Here is a 21,292-nt window from a genome sequence, read left to right as displayed (position 1 = left end):
TATGTAAAGCTGTTGATAGTAGACAGTATGCAAAACTAAGTGACAGTCAAAAGAAAAGTAACCTTGATATCATACTCCATTCAAGCTCATTCTGTTTTTATTCTAAATTCAAGAAAATTCATAAAAAAACTTTGTTCTTTGTTAGTGATTATGAATGATCCATCAATCAGATTTTAGATACCTACTGACTATAAAGCAACAATAGAACAAGTATATTATGAAGATGCAGATAGCAGCTGGAATTCTTAATTTGTACCTTTTTTTCTGTTAACATATGGCAAACTGGATACAACTCACAGTACATGTGGGAAATAGTGAAATGAGTTAACATCAAGTATGTATTTTTCAGTAACTTTGTATTCCTAGATTAAACACAGCTACAAGTCACGACAAACTATTGCAGTAGTCTCCAGATTCTAGATGAAAACTAGGAAAGCACACTGAATGGCTCACTCAAACTGATGCAAATGTAACATTACAGAATAGCAACTCAGAGATTTTTTTCTCAGTATTACACAGAAATTTGGCTTGAAATTCAACTTGAAATTCAAGCAAAAGTTTTTAAAAAAACTGGCAGTCACATGGCATTACATAATGTTTCTCAACCTCAGATGTGAAAGCATGTTATGCAAACAAACGATTTACTGAAATTCAACTATTTTCCACCTTTTTTTATTAGAATGATCTGCTTTCCAATTAATTTGCCACAGCAGATTTGAAAAAAATTATTTATTTGTTTAGACTGAGTCTAATGCTGCAGACGTAAAACAGGAGCTTAAGAATCACACAAGAGAAAGATGAAAAAAAAGAGCCCTGGAGATTATTTTCAGAGAGGCATTTAATAAAGGCATTTCAGCTTTCTACCGAAGGAGTAATTACTCCCTGTAGCTATTCATTGCCTCTGCCACTGTGGGTACCCTGCTCCTGTTGCTGAGACCTCACAAAACCAACAGTTCTGTTACTGAACAGCAGGAAGCTACAGAGATTTGTTTTCAGGGTGACATACACCAGAATTACTGACCAAGCAAATCACTGCTCTCCCTAAACATTATATTACAGGTCCCTGGAACTCGTAACATTTAGATAGGCACTGACACCTACTTTGGGGACTAGGTAATTCAGTAGGGAAAATTATCTATCTAGCAAGAGCATAAAAAAAATTGAGTGGTATCTACCTTCTGGTGAGATAGCTGTGTCACTTATGTTTTTACGCAGATTATTATTTGCATTTCAAAAGCTTCTTCAGACAATTCTGTAGCTTCAAGTGACTATACTTGAATAGATAAGAAGCTACTTTTCACTCAAAAAGGAAAAAAATGAGGAATCTCATACTATTGTCCCATCTTAATTTTTCAATGGTATCATATAAAACAGCTTTATAAACTAAGCACAAAACTCTTAGACTTCAAGCTATTCATTTGCAAATGTTTTTATCCATTAATAATATGGTGTATATTTACATTTGATTTTATGTGGTACAGCTTGTACACAGTAATTCTTTGTAACTGCTACTAGTTTTGTCATTTATAATTAATATCTCTGACAAATCCATTAACAACCAGTACTACATGTAATCAGCTTAAATTACTCCTGAAAAGCTAGTTGGAAAAAATACTAAATATATCAGTTAGAGGTTTGCTAAGTAGCACAGATTCTTTTAATATCACCAAACTTAAGAATTTTACATCTTCTGAATCCTCTCCCTATTCTGCAAATTAACAGGGAGTAGAGCTCAACCTAACATGGACAGTAAACAAGCAGGCACATGCTTGTTAAGGATGGGATTCAGCTCTTGGTTGAGGCTCTTAAATTTCAGTGTACATATTAAAACTAGACATCTCAGCTCTCTGTAAGTGCTAGACAATGGAGCCCTGGATAGGCCAGAAGACAGTTAAGGGAGTTATGAGAATATATCCCTGTGCCACGTGCTCTAGGTGACCCTGCGTGTGCAGGGGGGTTGGACTAGATGACCTCTGATGTCCCTTCCAACCTTAAGCATTCTATGATTCTATGATTCTATGAAAACCCGCAGAGATATGCGGAACAGCAAGAACTGAGATGCAATAAGGAAAATTTTTTAGAACAAAAAAGTCGAACACTTGTCCAAAGGGGAAAAAAAAAAAATCAAGGCTTTTATTTCAGGCTAGCTCTAGTCTCAGTAAACTAAATGCTCTCTAGTAGGCAGTTGGCACTGGTGGTTTAGCTTCATTCAAAAGTAGTTCAACTTGCTCACTCAGGCACTGATCCACTATGCAGACCAAAGTACTCCGACTGCGGATGTTTCAAAGAACATCCCTAATATCATCTCAACTGTTTAGAGCAGATGTCACTCAAACTAAATTCCGTCCTCATTTTTTTATATACATTTATGGACAGGTAAAAGAAAAGTCATCACATTGGTAGGGAACAAATTAATTTTTCATTGCTAACAGGTCCTCATCTGGAAAAATAAATTAATAAATGTGTGAAGCTTTTAAACAAACCAGAAGTAGCAGGTTGTTTAGTATGACATACAGAGACTAAAAGTAGTGCCTCGCACGTCTGAATTATCTCCAAAGAAGCATATATATGTACTGGTCTGTCACTGAGTCACCTGGGTCACGGAGTTCTGCCTCTCTAAAAGCTGGGGCTATTTAGGCAAAAGATTGTGCTCTGCAAACAGCTGTACCACTGCCTGAGCCTGTCCAGTTCCTGCCACAGCACTGCACCGGCATAGTTATTTATTTATTGATTTTTATCTTTATTTTAGAGATGGAGTTGTAACAGGCCTCAACATACCAATTGCTCTGTATTTCTCATTGCATGCTTTCTGTTGTTTATAATGTCAAATTCTAAGCTATAGACTAGAGTTTTCTATATCGTATTTTGGTTTAAACATTTGAACCAAGACAGTTTCGCTGCTTCTCAAAAGAAGATTAGGCAAAAAGAAAGCAAAAAAAACCCCCACCCCTGCTTCAGTCAAGATAAGAATGGAAGGGTGACTTTCGCTATGAAGATCCCTAGTACCATTTAGATGTAAGGATCTCAGTTTTAGTAATGCTAGGCCTGTGAAAATTGCCTCAGAACTAGCTAAGTTATTAACTATAGAAAAAAAGTTTGAAGCACTGAGTAAGAAAAGCGCTACCTGAAGATAGATCAGATTATAAACACTAAGTCAACTTACTTTGTGATGCTGTCTTGAATATTCAGTGAATCTATGCTCCTCAGACTATCCACTTATTTAAGAAAATCTGGAAGCTTACCAAAGCTAAAAATCACTATTCTGATCAACAGGAAAATACTGTTTGACAAACACTTGTTTACTGTATATATATTTGCATGTATAAACAGCACAGCACAGAAATACATCTAAACAAACAAGTGTCTACATATTTGAATAGACTGGAAAATCTCATCCTTTTTGATTCCTATTTAAATTATTTCTTTTTTTTTTTTAGACTGTAGCTATACTATAATATGCTTTTTGGGGTAACATATTTTGATGCAAAAGAAAAATGGAACACTGGAAGAAATATGGTAACATAAAAAAGTAATTTAAAGTAAAAAGGTAATACTGCCAAAAGATTCTGCACTCCAATACAAAACACTCATTTACATTCCTAAACAGATACAGTAAGTCAAATATCATTTACTATTTATCATCTTGAATAGTGTATACAAATAACTAATGACCTGATGGAAGTTATTGTTCCTTTTGCCTACACATATCGAGACTAACAGACCATTTTGTTAATGTTCGGTCAACTTCCTGTACCTTCCTAACTCACACTATTATCAATGCGAAATTACATTTAAAGCTGCATATAATGATGCACGTTTTCTACATTTAATGATTAAATTGAGGGTTTATGACACACATCTCAGGACTTGCTCTTATTTCTGCAACACAAAATCCAAAGCCATTTCACTCAAGTATGCTCTGTTAGTTCTTGGTAGAGCAGTAATGATCAGTTTTTCTTCAGAGTAACTTTTTGCCACATCTAACCAAGGCGAGACCCAGCTGAGCTGCTGGGTTATTTTTGAATCCCTATGTAAAGTTAACCTGCAGGTTCCATCTCTGACATTACTGTCTGACAGCCTAGACAGAAGTCATCAAGATACCAAATGGAGTAAGGGTCTTGGATTAGACACACTCTGATTATATAATGATGAGAAGACTTGCTTTCTATAAGTAACTAACGGCACCTAGCAAAGAGAATGGAAAAGGCCAGAAAAGTCCTAATGCTCAATTCTGGTTGTCAAATCAAATAAGCAGCAAGCAAGCAGTAGGTGTAGCAGATATAAACTCAGGTATTTTTCAGACTGTTGTCTTTGATACTCTTATTTCTGACCCTAAAGCAAGGTGCTGTGCTTCAGACAGAGCTGCAATAACTGTAAGACTTGCCTATATTCTTAACACATGCCTCGCTGTTCTAAATTAACAGTTGCAGAATATATTAAACACATGTGTAATTCTCTGCAGCATGAAGAAGCTGTTCAGCACACTGCTGTGGAAAGGCTACAGATATCCCTGAAATTTCTCATGCTGGTGAACCAAGATTAATAGCTAAATATATAAAAGTTAGAGGGTCAGCAACTTTCATGTAAGACAGAAAATGGAGTATCTAACTCCAATCTGTAACAGCTGACATTTTCGGATATGAATTCAACAGGATATAACTTCTGAAGAACAAAATTGTGACTGAAGTAAATTCCTTGTACTTCCTATAGGACGTGAAAAATGATTTAATTAAAGGGCAGGATGTGTAAAGTTTTCCAAATTGCTTGTGCTGGACCTTCCATAAACCTTCAGTCTTCTGTTTCACAGAAACACACAAAATTGCAAAAGTGGAAAAAAAAAAAAAAAAGTAATCACACCTCTATTTCAGAGAAGGCTATGCTTTTTAGGTTCAATTTTACTATTTCTTTTCCATATCTATAGGTTATATAGTGCATTTGTTTAGATTTTAAAAAGAAGAGTTTAATGAAAAGTTATTTTAAAATTCTCTTTGCAACCTGCAGAACTCATATTATGTATTATGCAAATAGACTTGCGGATGGCTAATTGTCCTGTATTCTAGTGAAATCTTGTAGATTTCTGAGAAAACTCTGCTGAAGAAAACTTAAAAATAAAATCCTAGTTCTCCCTTTCCCCTCTTCCCAATTCACTCCTCTTGCTACTCAATACATATAAGCAACAAAAAATATGCTAGTTTTGGCAAATAAACTCAGAGATGTCTTTTTGAATACACACAGAAAAAGAGTAAAAGCAAAACACTTTTAAAAGTGTTAATATGGAAGAATGTGTGAAAAAGTAATTCTGCTAGTTGTAAAAAAGTAAATAAATAAATATAACCCTCTCATCTCTGAAACTGAAGGGTTTCAGCTGTCTTGGTTCTTTTAAGGCAGCTGTCCCATCGCTAATGCCATCCTCTGCTCCTTATTTAATCCACTGTATCCCTGACAGGTGAATACTAGAACTTCACAGAGTGTTCAGGGTATGGACGTAGAGAGCTCATGTCTGGTTTTATAATGCTGTACACGGATCTGATGTTCTGATCATGTTCAGATCAGGCACGCTTTACTTTTTTCCCCACTTTGGTGCATTACCATACATTTACCTAACTCAGGTTAGGAAGTTTTGCAGGTTCTGCCTCGTAAGCTCTTTCTGGAGTTCCTTGCAATTACAGCAATATCTGAGTACTCGAACAGTTCAGAATTACCCGTAAACTTGGAGATTTTCCTTACATTCCCTTGTCTCAGTCATTAAACAGAGACATGACACTGCTCTGTAAGTAGATTGAATCAGATAAAAACCACACTCAAACTCCCTTAGGAACCCTTCAAAAGGAAAATAAACCTAAAACCTTCCCCTAAATTCTCCTTCTAAAAATCAATTGCACCTTAAAAATGCTATTTTCAGTCCATTACTACAAAATTTGCAATTCAGAATAAAGTGTGATTGGCTGATGACCAACTTGCACTGTTTTTTAATCAGCAAGTATTAATATTAAACTCCAGAAACCACATTAAGATCACTAGGATCCACATTAGTGGGTCAATGGCAGAGAACATAAGACGAAAATGTTCATACACTTGAAAAGCATTACCACAAGCAAATAACGATAAGCAACTTTCTGTCTTTCACTTTCTTGGAATTTATGGTGATAGCACACACGAACAGCCAAAACCCAAGCCTGCCCTTATTACTGACAGAGACTACGATATTCTACTACCTCTTTTGGACAGGGTGAAAAACAATGTGTTTGCCTGAGAACGAGATATAGCAGAGTATCTGAGGAGAATATCTAAGAGAAAGAGAGAAGAAGAATAACAGTAAGTTATTACTCCTTACAGATCTGATCAGTCTTAATATTAAAAATGTGTTCTGCAGATAAATCAAGGCCTTGGATGTAAAGCATATTTTTTATAAACAGGAACTGAAAAATAAAGATATGTAATATGTTGTACTGTAAACATATTAATCCAGCTGTATTTTGTCTTTCATATCCAGATATTGAACTTCAGAGAAACGTTGAGATAGCCTGTACACACTCATTTACTACAGCAGGATAACTTCCATACTATTAAAGTCAAAGTCTTCAGTTGTTGCTAATTCCAAATATGCAAAATTAATTCCACTCCAAGTCTGCAATCACAAAATTGCAAATGTGTACACACAAAAGAGTTTATTTCCTTTTATTTACTTTCTGTCTTTTAAATCTCTGACCTATTATTATTTCTTTCTTACATATATGCAGTATAAAACTGCATAGGACTAGAGGAAATGGCTTCAAACTGAAGCATCGGAAGTTCCACAGGAACTTAGGGAAGCATTTCTTCACTGTGAGGGTGACAAAGCACTGGAACAGGCTGCCTAGAGAGGTTGTGGAGTCTCCTTCTTTGGAGATCTTTAAAACCCGCTTGGATGCAGCCCTGTGCCATGTGCTCTTGGCCTGTGCCTGTGCCGTGAGCAGGGGGGTTGGACTCGATGACCTCTGAGGTCCATTCCAACCTTCGGCATTCTATGATTCTATGATTCTATGAAAACCCGCAGAGATATGCAGAGGCTTATTCTACCAGCAATTTTCAAATCAGAAACCTAGGATCACCATGTAAACCATGGAAAGACACAGAGGCCCCCAGAGGATTTTTCAAAGTACTCCAGCAGTTACCTAGGCTCTGACTATGACTGGTGTAGGCCTCCCAACTGCTCAGATAGTATCTGGCAAATAAGATGATCATCACTGAAATGGGAATTCTTATTCCTTTTTGCACCTGTCCCCGAATCCCACTGCAGAAGTATTTGCTGCTTCTTTTAATACAGGGTAAGTTCAGAATCTGGCCAGGGAAGATATACACAAAGTGGTGGGCCTTGCAAGGGCGATGATTCATCTCCTGATCCTCTTAAGAAATCTTCCTTCCTCCTCCTCCTCTCACACCACAGGCACAAAGACTACCATATCCAAGATAACCTCAAGATCTGCGTGCAAACAGTGTTAGTATGTGCATATTCATGTTCTGTAACATTAAATGGGCTTGCAATGTTTTATATTTCCAGAAGTTTTCCTGAATTTGAGGTGTTATCTCAGCAGAGCGAGTCAGCTGACATGACTTGATTATTCTACACTGATTTTAAGTTACCAGTTACTCTCCCCCAACCCCCTCAAACAAAAGAAAACAAAACAGGAGCTTTAAGGCTTCCTTCAGAAGGAAGTTGCCTCACTTTAGCATCCTCCTTAACACTCTCTCCCCCAATTATGCAGTCTTTCTTGCCTTATTAATCACTGATTAGATTTTCTTTGGAATGTTAAAACCAAAGGGAATATATGCAATTAGGGTAATAAATGCTAATGAGCATTGTATTCAGTAAACAAAAGCACCTTGAATGTCATGCCAGTAATTTATCCCAAATAATTATATGTGATTGACTTAAATAAATAGGAGACTTAAAATTCAGGCTGACAAGTCATCTTTAATAAAAACAGCAATTTATCCAAGATTTTGAAAAATCTAGAGACTATATGATGTTGCTTTAAAAACGCACCACAAAAAAAAAAAGACACAAAACACTTCCTATTTCAAATAGGAAAGATATTTGTATTCACGAAATATGAAATATGAAACTCTTTACTTGTACTGAAATGTATACATTACTGAGCATATTAACTACCTTATAAAAGATCTGAAAAATTTCGAGAACAATTAAGACAATCAGTGAATAGAAAGAAATTTTATCCAAGTTGCTTGTGAATACTGCATAGAGAAGCCAGATGACAGAAATTGTCTAGCATTATCTCCACTTATGCTCAACTGCAGAATATAAACTGGAGAATATTCTGTATTGCTGCCGTTTCTAAAAGTCAGTGGCATTAATGACACATTAGTGGCACATCCATATTTAGCCATGAAAAAAAGGAAAAAAAAGGTTTTATACAAGTTGAAAAATAAATATAACTGCAGGTTAATATGCCCCCAAACAAGCTGTATCTAAAGATTTATGTTATATCATGTATTATTTTTCATTTTCCCGTTGTTCTCCATGCTCAGGACTACCACTGACCACAGCGGGGTTCTCTGTTGCAAGGTGAGAACAGGACCTCATGTTTAGGTGAGGTCAAAAAATAGACATCATGTATCATGAGCCAATCTTCTGCTCATTTAGTGATCAGGAGAAAGACTATAAAAGAGAGAGAGAGAATAATATGAGAGAAAGATATACTCTAATCATAAAATTGCCATGTCCAAGACCACCTTCTCTCATAACACATATCTTAGAAAATCAGCCTAGTCTAGTCTAGTAAACATTTCATATATCAGTTAACCCCAAAGGGCAACCAACTCTATTTATCCCAGAGCAGACAGGTATTTTTCCAACTTAATTGAAAAACATTAATAACAAAACTTACACACTTGGTCTAAGCAATCTTCTCCATTGAACACTTTTTTTTTAAAACACTCCATTAAACACTGTTTTTTAAATGATTCATACACAATTGAACTGACCTGAGAGGAAGGGTCTACCTTACAGTACTCTCCAATTTCCATTAACCTCCTGCTTGATAGCTTTCAACGAAACCAGCCATGGTTATGTCAAGCTGTCCTGAAAACTTCCAAAGAAGTAGTTTCTACCAGTTCTCAGGGTGAGCTGTTTCTTTGCTGCACTCCCTTCACACTGAAATTTTCTCTAGGGGTTGTTCTGAACCTCCTAAGTCACAGCTTGCGGCCACTGATCCTCATTACACCATCTGCTAGTACATACCATATGAATATTATGGGAGAGGGCGTCACAAACTTTACAGAGGGGGTTGCTGTTTGCTACTCTCCTTATTCACATTGCCAGTTGTTTGAGGAAGGAAGCACCCAGGTCGGTCAGGTATGATTTGCTATCAGTATCCATGTTAACTACTTCTCATTACCTTCTTTTTCTTTGTGTGTGTCAAAATAGATTCCAAAAGGCTGTGCTCCACAGTTCTTCCAGCATCTAGGGTCCAAAACGTCCAGTCTTTTGGCACAAAAGGAAGTTTTGTTCCTCAGCTCTCAATATGTTTTCTTTAGAAACCAGTCAGCTATTTTGGGCATCTTTTCCCCACATGGCAGCTTCCCAAGATATTATGCACAGTGATTCCTTAAATAAGGAGTAAGTTGACAGCCTGCTCAGCCTTTCTTCAATTGCTGAATTCTGTCAACTAGTGATTTCTGCAGTCCAGCTGCCATCTGTGACCACATTTAACTCCAATCCTTGTTTGTGAAGAGCAGATCAAATAGAGATTTATCTCTGATCAGTTCTGGTGCATTTGTGTTTAGAAACTGTCACCAACATAACCTAGAAACATACTTCATTACTTGCCCAATGGCATATTACCTTTGTAGTAGACGGCTGGCAGGTGGCAGAAATCTACCATGAGATATGAGGGAAGCAAACAAGAGACTTGTATTGATTGTTTGCAGATAGTTTCATCCTCTTAGTCAGTGGGACTGTAACTGATCCTCATCACAGCATCATCAATATTTCTTTTCCTTCTGATCTTGACTCAAAGACTCTGGACTTCTCTGCTGCCCAAGCTGAGTGCATTAGTGTAGATATGTTTCTGAATACCTTTCTTTCTGAGGGAGAATGTTGAAATCTCCCTTGCCTTTTCTCGTATGTCTCTTTCTCACATGCACTGCTTCCTCATTTACCTATTTAGGATTAGGTCCCTGTCTTGAAATGCACTTAGTTTAAAATCCGCCCCACTAGCTGTCCAGTTCAGAGACAATCATGCCTCTTTGTCAGGTGAACAGTCAGACTTAAAACAAGGTAGAAAACTATGACCAAAAAAGCCTCACTGATGACACCACTTAGGCAGGAAGGATGTGTCACATCTGGGTCACTGTCCCTTTCATCTTTGCTCCCAGGGTCTTACAGTCATCTTTATCTTCTCAGGGTCTGGTCACTGGTGCTTACTTGGAGAAGCAGCGAGGGCCAGATGGGCCTCAACCATCTATCTGCAACATCACAGATCTAGGCTCAAAGCAAGTAAAAAGGTCTGGCCAGCAGGAAGGTACCTTTATCCTAGGCAGGATGGAGTCACCAAGTATTAACAGCTGTTTCTTCCTCTTTGTCCTCCTGACCTCATAACTCGAGGTATCCAATGTCTTTTTTTTCATAATAGTTTTCACTCTTCCTCCTTTGCCCAGATTTATGGACCAACATTCTTGAACAACAGTAGACAGAAATGAAGCCTTTTTTCTACTGCTAGAAGTCATAAGTTTCCAGCTTCCACCTTCCTGAAAACATGTAATTAGCAGGAAACTACTACTACTAACATGGTGAGAAAACACCATTTACAGAAAGTCTGCTATCCATCTGTAAAATGTAACAGCCACTTGAATATGCCAACATCAAAAAAACAGGGCAGATAAATATCACTAAGGACCTACAGATATTTCAGGCAAGATCTTGCTCTGTGTCCATTTTTCCGATGCAAGAATTAGTGTGGGGAGAAGGCTCTACCAGACAGACTGGAGCATAAATTTAGGATTCCTGAAAAAGTAGTGTACCTTTGGAGGCTCATTTAGCACATTATTCTCCTCCTTTATAGGCAATCCTCCTGTTCCACACTAGAAGAGTCTGCCATTTTTTTCAGCCCATTCAGAGCTGACAGAAAGATTGGCTAATTGACTCTTCCCTTACTCCATAACATGCAGAGGGATTCTCTCTTTTTTCATAGCCACAAAGTGTTCAAGTTTACTATGCAATTGGTCCTTTTAACAGCAGCTAGAAGCCAACATTTCTAATGCCCAAGTTTTCTTTCAGATTTCTCCAGTACATAAAATCAACTTTTTTTTTTTTTTTTTAACTATTCTCAAGAAACAGACTTGCATAAACTATAAAAAGTATAGATGAATCCTGGTTTTCCTTGTGTCTTATACAGTGAGAAACACACACAAGTCTTGTAAACATATCTGTGGTTTTAAATGTTTCACATCTGTTCACAAAGGAAATAGTCTTAGCAGTGACACCAAAGTGAGTCTGGATGATATAAATGACTTGTAAAATAAAATATCAGAGATGGAAACAAATAGGAGGCCAAGGAGCATGTCCTTGTCTGTTCTGCTGAGAATCAATCCTTAGGTATTTGTTGGGATGAGAGGGTGTCTGAGGTGGAAAAGCAGTAAGGACAACAGTCTAGCGATGAGGAGAGCATTAGCTCAGAAAGATGACTTAAGAGGGACCTTTTTTTTTTTTTTTGTATCTAGGACGAGAACAAAAACACACCTACCTGGTGGACAAAAAAAAACCAGACACATAATTTACAGTTTAGCTGGACAGAGCTGCAGATCCCTCAGCCGTTACATACAGAATTGCACTACTGCATACAAGAATCTATCCTGTGTTATGCCTGTGCTTTGATTTCTGCTTTTAAGCATTTTTATTTACTAGATATGTATATACTATATACGTTAGCCATTTCATTCCCAACTTTACCTGCACCTTTCCTTCCAGAGTGACTGGAGAGAGAGAACTCATATGAACCTCAAACTACTACTCCCTCAAATAAAAAATCAAAAACAGGAAAAACAGGGACACAAAGGCAGCTAAGCTTCTGAACAAGACATTCAGTATCAGTAAGTGAGAGGGATTTGAAAACATTGACTCATTTTTTCCTGTGGCTTTTTTCAGCTTTGCAATATCTTTGAAGTCAGCTGCTTCTGCTGGCCTCCCACTAGCTGCAGATGGAAGACCCTGCAGAGGAACAGGCCTAAATAATCAGACTGATCCTTTGGAGGAAGTGTCTGTTCTCAGAAAAACTGCTTTATTTTGAATTGATAAAAAGAATATTAATACCAAATGCTACTGAGTCTTAGCAGAACAGGTGATAAAACCATGCTGAGGATCATTACCTTCTTCAACTTGATCACAAGTACCATTCAAATCACATGAAGACTGAGAGTTAGGCACATTAGTGCCTGTTAGTTTTTATGTGTATTTGTAATAATTTATGTAAAACCAAAAATTTTCCTGTATTTACTTACCTTAGGACATAGGATCTCTCCTTAAAAACAAACGAAAAAGTAATTCAACTGCAGAGCATGAATTTATTGCTTAACGCCAAAACAGAGGAATTTTATCATCAGCTGGCAATATTAAACATAATGAGTCAAATGCAGTGGTGATGTTAATAAGAGTGCAAGTTACATGCTGGATATATTTGGCTTTGAGCTTTGAGACAGCTTAACTTAATTGGATCTGGAACAGAGCATAATATCAAAATGTCATTAATTACTTCTTGAAGGCTGCAAAGAGTATTTTAGGAGAAGAAATTCAGCTGAAGGTTAAAAAAAAAGACACTTAAAAGGATCTGTTAAAGACAAAAACAACTTCTGTATTTTTTTATGCTATGGTGCACATTCTGTTGCTGGTTTCCTACATTCACTGAATGCCAAAAAAAATCTCAGAAAAACAAATAGCTTGGAATAAAGATCTTCTACAGCTGAAAACCCACAACAAAAGATTTCAGCCCTGACAGTATGATCGAAAGACACAAGATGGACTTAGGGAGATTGACAATTCTCAGCTTCTCTCTGCAGCTGGCCATAGGTGCTGCTCCTGGCTTGGGGAATGTCACTCACCTCTCATGATTAGAAAGGGGTTGCATAGGACAACAAGCCTGGAGTGCTACTGGACACAAGTAAACACCAAACTCCATGAGAGCCACTAATCTTCTAGGCTATGAGAAGCAATATGTGCCTATCTCATACCCAGACACAAAAGGAACAAAATCCACCTAAGCAAAAACAGAACTATCAAATAGAAAATTCCCAACCTCAACTTTGTCTCAAAAGTAATTACAAGTGAGAAACTTACTTTTTCTCTTGATTAATTGCTTACACTGCACAAGCAAATCTTTGTGAACATTTTCCCTGTTTTAAGATGCTCTACTCAAAATCCTCCTTTTAAATGTAGATGTCAAAGCTAATTTTACTTACCCAAATGCTGAAAATAACAAGGATACTGCAATATCTCAAGTACTGAAAATGCATTATTGTTGCCAACACACCATTTCTCTCTAGCATTTTCTCAGTATTCCTTCATCTATAAAGAAAAAGTATTTCAAAGTACTTTTCCATCATGTAGCTTGCAAGGCTTTAAAATTTTGTTCAGAGTCAGATATTTAAACATTATAAAATAAGTATCTTCTCTGAGGATGCTTTGACATTCTTCCAATCATTTTTCTACCACTAAAATCAACATCAACATCCTTTGGGGCAGTCAGGCAGTTTTCCCCATGTTACCCAAGAAAACTCTGCTATTATGAAAAACGTTCTTAACACAGGAGGGGTTTTTTTTTTTTTTTTTTTTTTTTTTAAATATCACCAGTATGTTTTGGTATGGATCATTTAGGGCTTCCAAAACTTTTTCTTCTCTCTAGAAGTAACATTATAAGCTGAAAATCTAAATGAGACAGAAGTACAAGGTTCAGCTTAGTTCTGGATTTTTCATAGCTCCATTCCAGAATATATTACATGGGGAATGTTTAAAGTTGCAGCATTCTTCAAAGCACCCAGATTTTTCTGTTTTCAGCAAAGAACTCTCCAGATCTCTCTCATGCCAAGAGAAAAACAGAAAAGCTCATGAAAAATATTTGGAAGATAACTGTTGAAATAACTTCATATTGAACTTCTACATGTATGTAATTAAGAGACTTGAAGAAAAGACAGCTTTTAAAATCTGTTGAAAAAATGTCAATTTATTTCTCCCTTGAAATCTGATTGGAAGTGTTTTCCTTTCCCTCAGAAACAAACAGTGGCAGATGTATTTCTCCCTTGAAGAAGAAAAAAAAAATCAAAAAGTAGATTTTCTTTTCCAAGGTATGGGAGAAGATATATTCATGTATTTACAAATACTACTGTCTAGTAAAAACGAGATACGAAAAGCCCATAACGTGAACATTTCTGATATTAAAGGCAGGAAACTTTTTTCAGGCTGACAGACTTAGTTTTAAAACACTGGGCTGCTCTGAAAGGATGTATATCATTATTACATCATGACTGTGTGCAAAAGTGTAGTTTTCTCATATTTATCATGTAAAAATGCAGCAACTGTTGATTATCTCTAGATTTATTTCATATTTTCCTACTCATAATCCCATAGCCTCCACAGTCCACCCAAATTATTGCCTTTTTGATAATCTGCAGTCCATAACATAACTGAACAGGGTTTTAGGATCTTGGCCAAGGAACAGAGCTATAAACTCTGTTCAAAAGTCATGAAGGCTAATCATTCTCCGTATCAGGATGCTTATACAATGAGATGTATTTTGAAAAAGCTAAAGGTAATCAAGGATGTGAATCAGAGGCATTTAAATAGAGAATTTATGACTTAAAATAAAGGATCATCTAGGGCTCTTTACAGAAGAAGTATAGTTGATTCCCCATAAGTCAACAGCAGAAGTTTTAACTGATGATTCTTCTCAAAAACAATTACTTTATTCTCAAAATTATTCATTATCTTTCAGAAAACAGCAAGTGACTTACAAGAGTTCTTTCATCCTGAAAACCAGTATTGTTCCCTCCCCCTCAAAAGACAGTAAGCTTAGATCAGCCAGAAGAAGTCAATCTTATATGAGTATCTTCAAAATAAAGCAAACTCTGAGTACTGAGTGGAATTATGATTTACTGAAATTCTAGACTTGGTGGAATTGTGTAATAATAGTCTATGACCACACATCAGTTTGAGTTTGACTTTCAGTTTGACTTTCTTCATCAAATAAGGTTATCAGAAAAAAGTTACAAAAAAAAAGAAAAAAGAAAAAGACTCTATATCATGTTTGATCTCTATAAATCAAGATATCAAAGAAATCATAAGAAAACTGAGGCCAGGCACCTCAAAAACAAGTCAAGATCATTAAGTCCCAGCTAACTGGCAATGATGTCTCTCTCATAAAACATAGCTCAAGGCAGCACGATACAGGTAAATATCAGGTGAAAGCATTCACACTTCCAAAATGGAATCTTTAAACCACAAAGACATAAAGCTCGCTGGTAACAAGTCATGGCCCTTCTTAAGTTGTGAAGCTGAAAACTGGGTCATGAAAGAAGCTTACTAAGTCCTAGTATGACTAGTCCTGCTAATGATCTCTACCAAAGAAAAAGTGTAGGTATTCCATATGCTAACAAGTTGCCACAAAATCAAAGAAAAATGGAAATAATAATTTTTAAAAAACCCAAATCTCATAGCTCTACAGACTATATTTGACAATATCTACCATTACATACTTTACCACTGATTAAGTTCTTGTGGTAATTGAACAAGCATTGTTTGTTCTGAGATCACACAAACAATACAGACCTGCCATAACTGACAGCCTAGCAGAAACGTGTGAAGTGCTGGTGCAAGATACCCAAAGTTTAACAGCTACCAGAACGCTCCATTTAGCACTGGCCACTGATGACCAGTAGAAAGTTTCTAAGTGCATAGAAAGTCATGAGGAGATTGGCAGCAGACAAAACCACCTACTGTTACAAATAGCATCTATGTCTCTTTTCCAGACATCTAACTGCACAATAATTTACCCTTATCATTGACACTGAAAGACATTTTGAAGTTGAGTATTTCCAAAGAACTGAAAGGGCAAAAACGAGGAAAGAAAAAGGAAGAGAGTTCTTTGAACAAATTATAACTGTATAGACTTGCTGTCAAGGGCAGCTTCTGCAGAATACCCAGACTTCCATGAAAAAGGTCCAATTCTCAGAACACAGGCGAAGCCAAATCATCAAAACCACTATCAAAAATACAATTTTATCATCTGTTCCGACTTTCACTTATCTTACTGCTGCCAGACACTATTGATTATCACTATCTCCAACTCTGTAGTATTAAGAACAGTGGGCAAAGGGAAATGAAAGCAAGCATTTTCATACAAATACAGTTACATGCTTCTTGGGGAGCATGAAAACTGATGGCACTGGCTAAAATGCATGTCTGACTTCATTTTTATCTTTCACTTTCATCATCATCCTCTGTAGACATTCACAATAAAATAGACTGAAAGACTGAAACCAAGACATTTATTAAAACTATACCGAGAAATAAGGGGTTTATCCATCAAAAAGGCACTATATCATCAAATATTCGTTGTTTTCTGCAATGCACTTGTTGAAGGCGATGACTGTTGTCTTTCTTCAGTGGAATAGCCCTCTCCAACCCTTAGCATATTGCATACTTGACTGGATGACAACAACAGGCTATAAAGTGCAGTGACAACAGCAACTCTGCACTGATGGAGAATGAAACTCCTTCAGTAAAGTAATGTTGTGTCTGCCTTGGAAAACGAAAAAATTTGGAAAGTTAGGACCCACAGCAGGAAAGTTGAGTATAAGCTTGAAAACATTTCAACAGTTAAGCATGATTCTTCTCCAAGATTTCAGTCCTTCTCAAACTTATTAGCATCCTACATACCCCAAAGCTAACTCTGTAATATAAATGTATGTGGATTTGCAGGCAAAGGAGAAAAGGTGGGGCAAACAGAAAAGAAAAAGATCTCTGTTTAATCTACTTGCATTCTGTTAGTAAAGTGTTCACAATCAAAACAAGAAGCCTTCACAATTTGTTGCAGAACAAAATACTGTATTACTGTATTTGTATCATTAAAGTAAAATCTATGGTTGTGAGAAGCATCAAACACCAGGGAGGTTTCATAGAACAGTTCTCTATGACGAATTACCCCATAAATGAGGCAGTCAGCAGTGCCCAAGACTCCTTGTGTCTTCCTGTGCTAAGTTGGCTCATACGTATAAACCAGCTCTCAATATGATATATGAAAAAATAGCTCAACTGCAATCTGGTGTACAACTTCACATATAGGCTCAAAAGTTAGATGAGGTCTGTTTCAATTCTATACCCACTTGGTCCGTTGCAAGATTTTTGAAAAAGACCTGTCTGTATTCATAATTCCCTCCCTCTATAGTGAAAAAGTGAAAAAGACAATTTTCACTTCTGAAAATCATCCAGATAAAATATTTTCATATGTCATTTAAATTATTGATCACTATCAGATTATACAGGCTAATCTGAATATGATTGCTTCATTTTTTTTCCTCTGCAGTTTAGGGGAAACAAGTTTATCCAACAGAACAAAAAAGCAAAACTATGCAAATTAAGCTTCATAGATGGTGTTGAGAATGAAGGATATTGAGTTCTAACCTACAGAAGTTCTGGACACTAGATCAGTATAAATGCACTCCTCTTCACATCATTCTTGGTCAAGAGCATCTTGAATTTGACCACCTGTCACCAATGTCTTTAAAATAGGTTTTTTTTTTTTTCTTTTTAAGGTGGACACACATAAATATATGTACACATACACAACATACATGTGGGTACATGGGCCATACTGCAGAATCACCAAAATCACTACATCTTTGACACTGTAAAAGGTCTCAGTAGATACCTCAAGCATAAGTACCAAATATTTTAGCATCTCCTTTTCCAAGTTCTCTCCAGTGACCAAATGATACAAAGATTCCTTACTGAGAGATCTCATCTCCTCCAAGTGTGTGAAGATGAGCTTAGCACTGAAGGAATCTCTAGCAGTCAATGCTTCAGCATAGACAAAGGAAGCCCATGACCTGGGATTGGGGCAGAGATTTTGAACACAATCGAACCGAATGGCTTCAATACTTACTTGGCAGGCATTATAAATCAACTGGTGTTCCAATTTTTTGATCCCTAGAATCTGTTGAAACATTTCATAAAGCTGTTCCTTGCTCAGAATCAGCTCTGAGACAGCACTTAGCGCCATTCTATTTGGCTGTTTGCAAAAGTCCTCTTCTCCCCTGTATATGGCATCGTATTTGGCTAGCCAGGAACTTAAGACCGTCTCTTTGCTTAATCCATCTATTTCTGGCAGACTTCGGACCCTTTTTTCTATGTTTTTCTTAAAAACATCTCTAAAGTCATTTGCAGAACATCCTCCACTGTGAACCATTCTTGCGACCCGGTCACTCTTCAGAAATACCTTTGAAAATAAAATAAAAGAAACAGTGTTACATGTGGACCCAAGCATAACACAATCCTCTATAAAGGAATTATGAGATAGTGTTTTGACTGCATGCAAAATGACTTTATAAGAAAAATTAAACCAGCTAATGTTTGCTATATTTTTCATACTAAAAAGAGTGAATATTTTTTAAAAACATTTTTCTGCATTGAACAAATACTTCAAGTACATTTAAAGAAGTGCTGCATAAATTTGCAACAGTTCCGTTCCAATAAAGTTTGAATTAACAGCATCTAAGCAATAAGATTTTTCATTCTTCCATAAGAACCATAGGATACTTTCTAGTAACTCATAAGCTACTGAAAAAGCTACTGTCTCAAAACTTGGGAGTATATCAATGATGGAAAACATAATCTACAAGACAACCAAGAATCTTGTAGAAGATGAGACATAAAGATTTAAAAAACAAACAAAAACAAACCTACAAAAATGCTACAACTAACAAAAGAAGAAGATGAAAAAACAAAGTTGTAAAACTGGTTTAATACTGTAGGCATTAGAGACACAATACAGGAATGTATGTGCAAAGCTAACTGATGACCAAAAAATCGTGAGTCCCAAAAAAACCTTCCAAATACATACATCAGCAATTACAGCAAATCAGTTAAATTAATGTTGGCATTTTGTAAGAGCTATTTAGAGGTCAAGAACAGATGCACTCATCTCTTTTGACATCATCTCTTGGCAAGGTTGACCCTTTCAGCTACTGTGTGTGGACAACTTGTTTCTAGAAGGAAGCCACTGGAAACTCTTCCGCTGCAAAGTGCAACCAACAGAGAGATGAACACGGTGGCACCAGCAGCAGTGCAAATGACAGACTTGGGCCTTGGCCACGAGACGAGCTACATCAGCCCATCCCACAAACACCTGGCTCCTCGTGGTAGAAGGTGGACTTGCTCCCTGCATGGCTGTGGTGTGTGGGACTGCTCCTCCACCACAGTGACACCTCAAGCAGAGCTCAAGCACAGTGGAAGAGGTGTGATGCTGCACAGTCTAAAGAGATTTCCTTTCCACTCTCACCATTTGAAGTTTTCAGTCAGCTACTATGAACTGGAAGTAAAAATGACTATACTTTTTCAGATGAAAAACGGCAACACTGAATGATTAAAATGCAGCTCATGGAGACGACAGCACTGCAGAGCTGTTATGCCACATAGCATCAGACAAAGGAAGACAGTGCTCCTAAAACAACTTATAACATCACTGCTCTCCATTGGGAAGATATTAAAATTGGAGAGTGGAAGAAGACCTAAAAGGTTGAACAGTTTCTGCATAGGTACTGCTCTGTCCCATACATTCAAAAAGTTCTGGTACTTGCTGATCCGTTTTTATCCTGCAGAATATTTTAAAATGCAGTTACTTACAAAATAAAATTTTCAACTGATATCCTAACTCATATTGTACTGAGCACTGCAGATTACACCAGGAAGAGCAAGAACCAAAACATGATTAGAGGAGACATCACTGATATCTCATAATCACATTTGGTGCTTTTACCTATCATGTGGGATTTTCTTTTTTGTAAATATTGGTTAGCAGGCTTAAACTTTTATCCATAAAGAGAGCTGACATAGTTATTGTTGGTTAATGTTGATAATTTCTTCAAAATGCTATACCTATGTAATCTTATTTAAAAAGATATACATAATCAGCAATAAACCAAAACAAATTGTACACAGATCATATCTTTGTTTTAATGTGCTGCAATTAATTTTAATTCTTCCATCAATTTTACTGAAAGCAAATAGGAAAAAAATGAAGATTACTTCAGACTACCTTCAGCTATTTTGTATTGTCCATAAACAGCATTACATCTTATATCACTAATTTGCATATCTCACGAGAGAAAGCAGTTGCAGAAAGATGAAGCTCCGATGTGACAAAAACATCTCCCCTCATAAAAGTTCCTGTTTACCCAAGATTACAAAACCCTTTAATTGATAATATCAATCTAAAACAAATTAAAACAAAATCCACAATATACACACTGTAATATCAGCACAGTATCCTTTACCTTCTCACTACCTAATTTTGGTCCTATTATTCAGAAAGATTAATTTGGTTTTAAGGCCTGAAAAGCCACCAGCATTTTTCTTGACTTTCAAATCAGACTGATTTTAAACTTACTTTTGAATTTGATTTTAATTTTCTAGGACGCTGTAGGAAAAATCTGTTCAATTTTTTAACACTTATGGGAATATTTATGGGAATTGCTACTATCTGGAGCAGGTTATGCTACCAGTTTCATGGCTTTGGAATTAGTCAACAATGGTAATCCTCTCCACCAAACTGGTATACATACTCTACCCCATATTGGAAGTACCTGTCAGCATTCGTTGCTCAAATGAAATTCCTAAGCTTTTATATAACTAAGATAGTCCTTCAGATACGTTCTTCAGTGTAGATTATATGTGCAGCCGAATTATATCTATGAGACAAAGTATTTGTGTTGATATGTATGAAACTGTATGGACTACTGATTATAAACACACCCACTGCACTGCCAGCTGTTCCTTCCTTACTTTACAAATTATTTACTGTTTCTATCAATATTTTCTGGATGTCCTCAAAGAAATTCTGAGTTGACACTGTCTGCCATTTCAATTTTTAGTATTCTTTTTGTGTCCTTGAATCTGGGTTAGTGCTAAAACTCCACATTACCCACCGCTACCAGCCTATCAAATACCAAGAACTGTAGGCACTTTTAACACATGCAATGCCTTCAGGAAAAAAAAGATGACAGTTAAAATAAGTTCTGAAAGGCTGAA

The 21,292-nt window shown here is 36.6% G+C and overlaps 1 protein-coding gene across 5 annotated transcripts in view; it reads right to left on the bottom strand.

Moving 5' to 3' along the window:
• The window catches only part of CADPS2 (calcium dependent secretion activator 2), a 276,456-nt gene that overhangs the window by 166,973 nt on the left and 88,191 nt on the right, over window positions 1-21,292 (bottom strand). For all 5 annotated transcript variants that reach the window (XM_026051658.1, XM_026051660.1, XM_026051659.1 and 2 more), the window contains exon 3: window positions 18,150-18,482. In XM_026051658.1, coding sequence (XP_025907443.1) covers window positions 18,150-18,482 — 333 coding nt within the window. The remainder of the gene's footprint in view (window positions 1-18,149; window positions 18,483-21,292) is intronic.

This window comes from Nothoprocta perdicaria, unplaced genomic scaffold (assembly GCF_003342845.1).
Source record: "Nothoprocta perdicaria isolate Ctin4 unplaced genomic scaffold, notPer1 scaffold_79, whole genome shotgun sequence".
NCBI classification, from domain to species: domain Eukaryota; kingdom Metazoa; phylum Chordata; class Aves; order Tinamiformes; family Tinamidae; genus Nothoprocta; species Nothoprocta perdicaria.
This window is presented reverse-complemented; position numbering and strand designations above follow the sequence as displayed.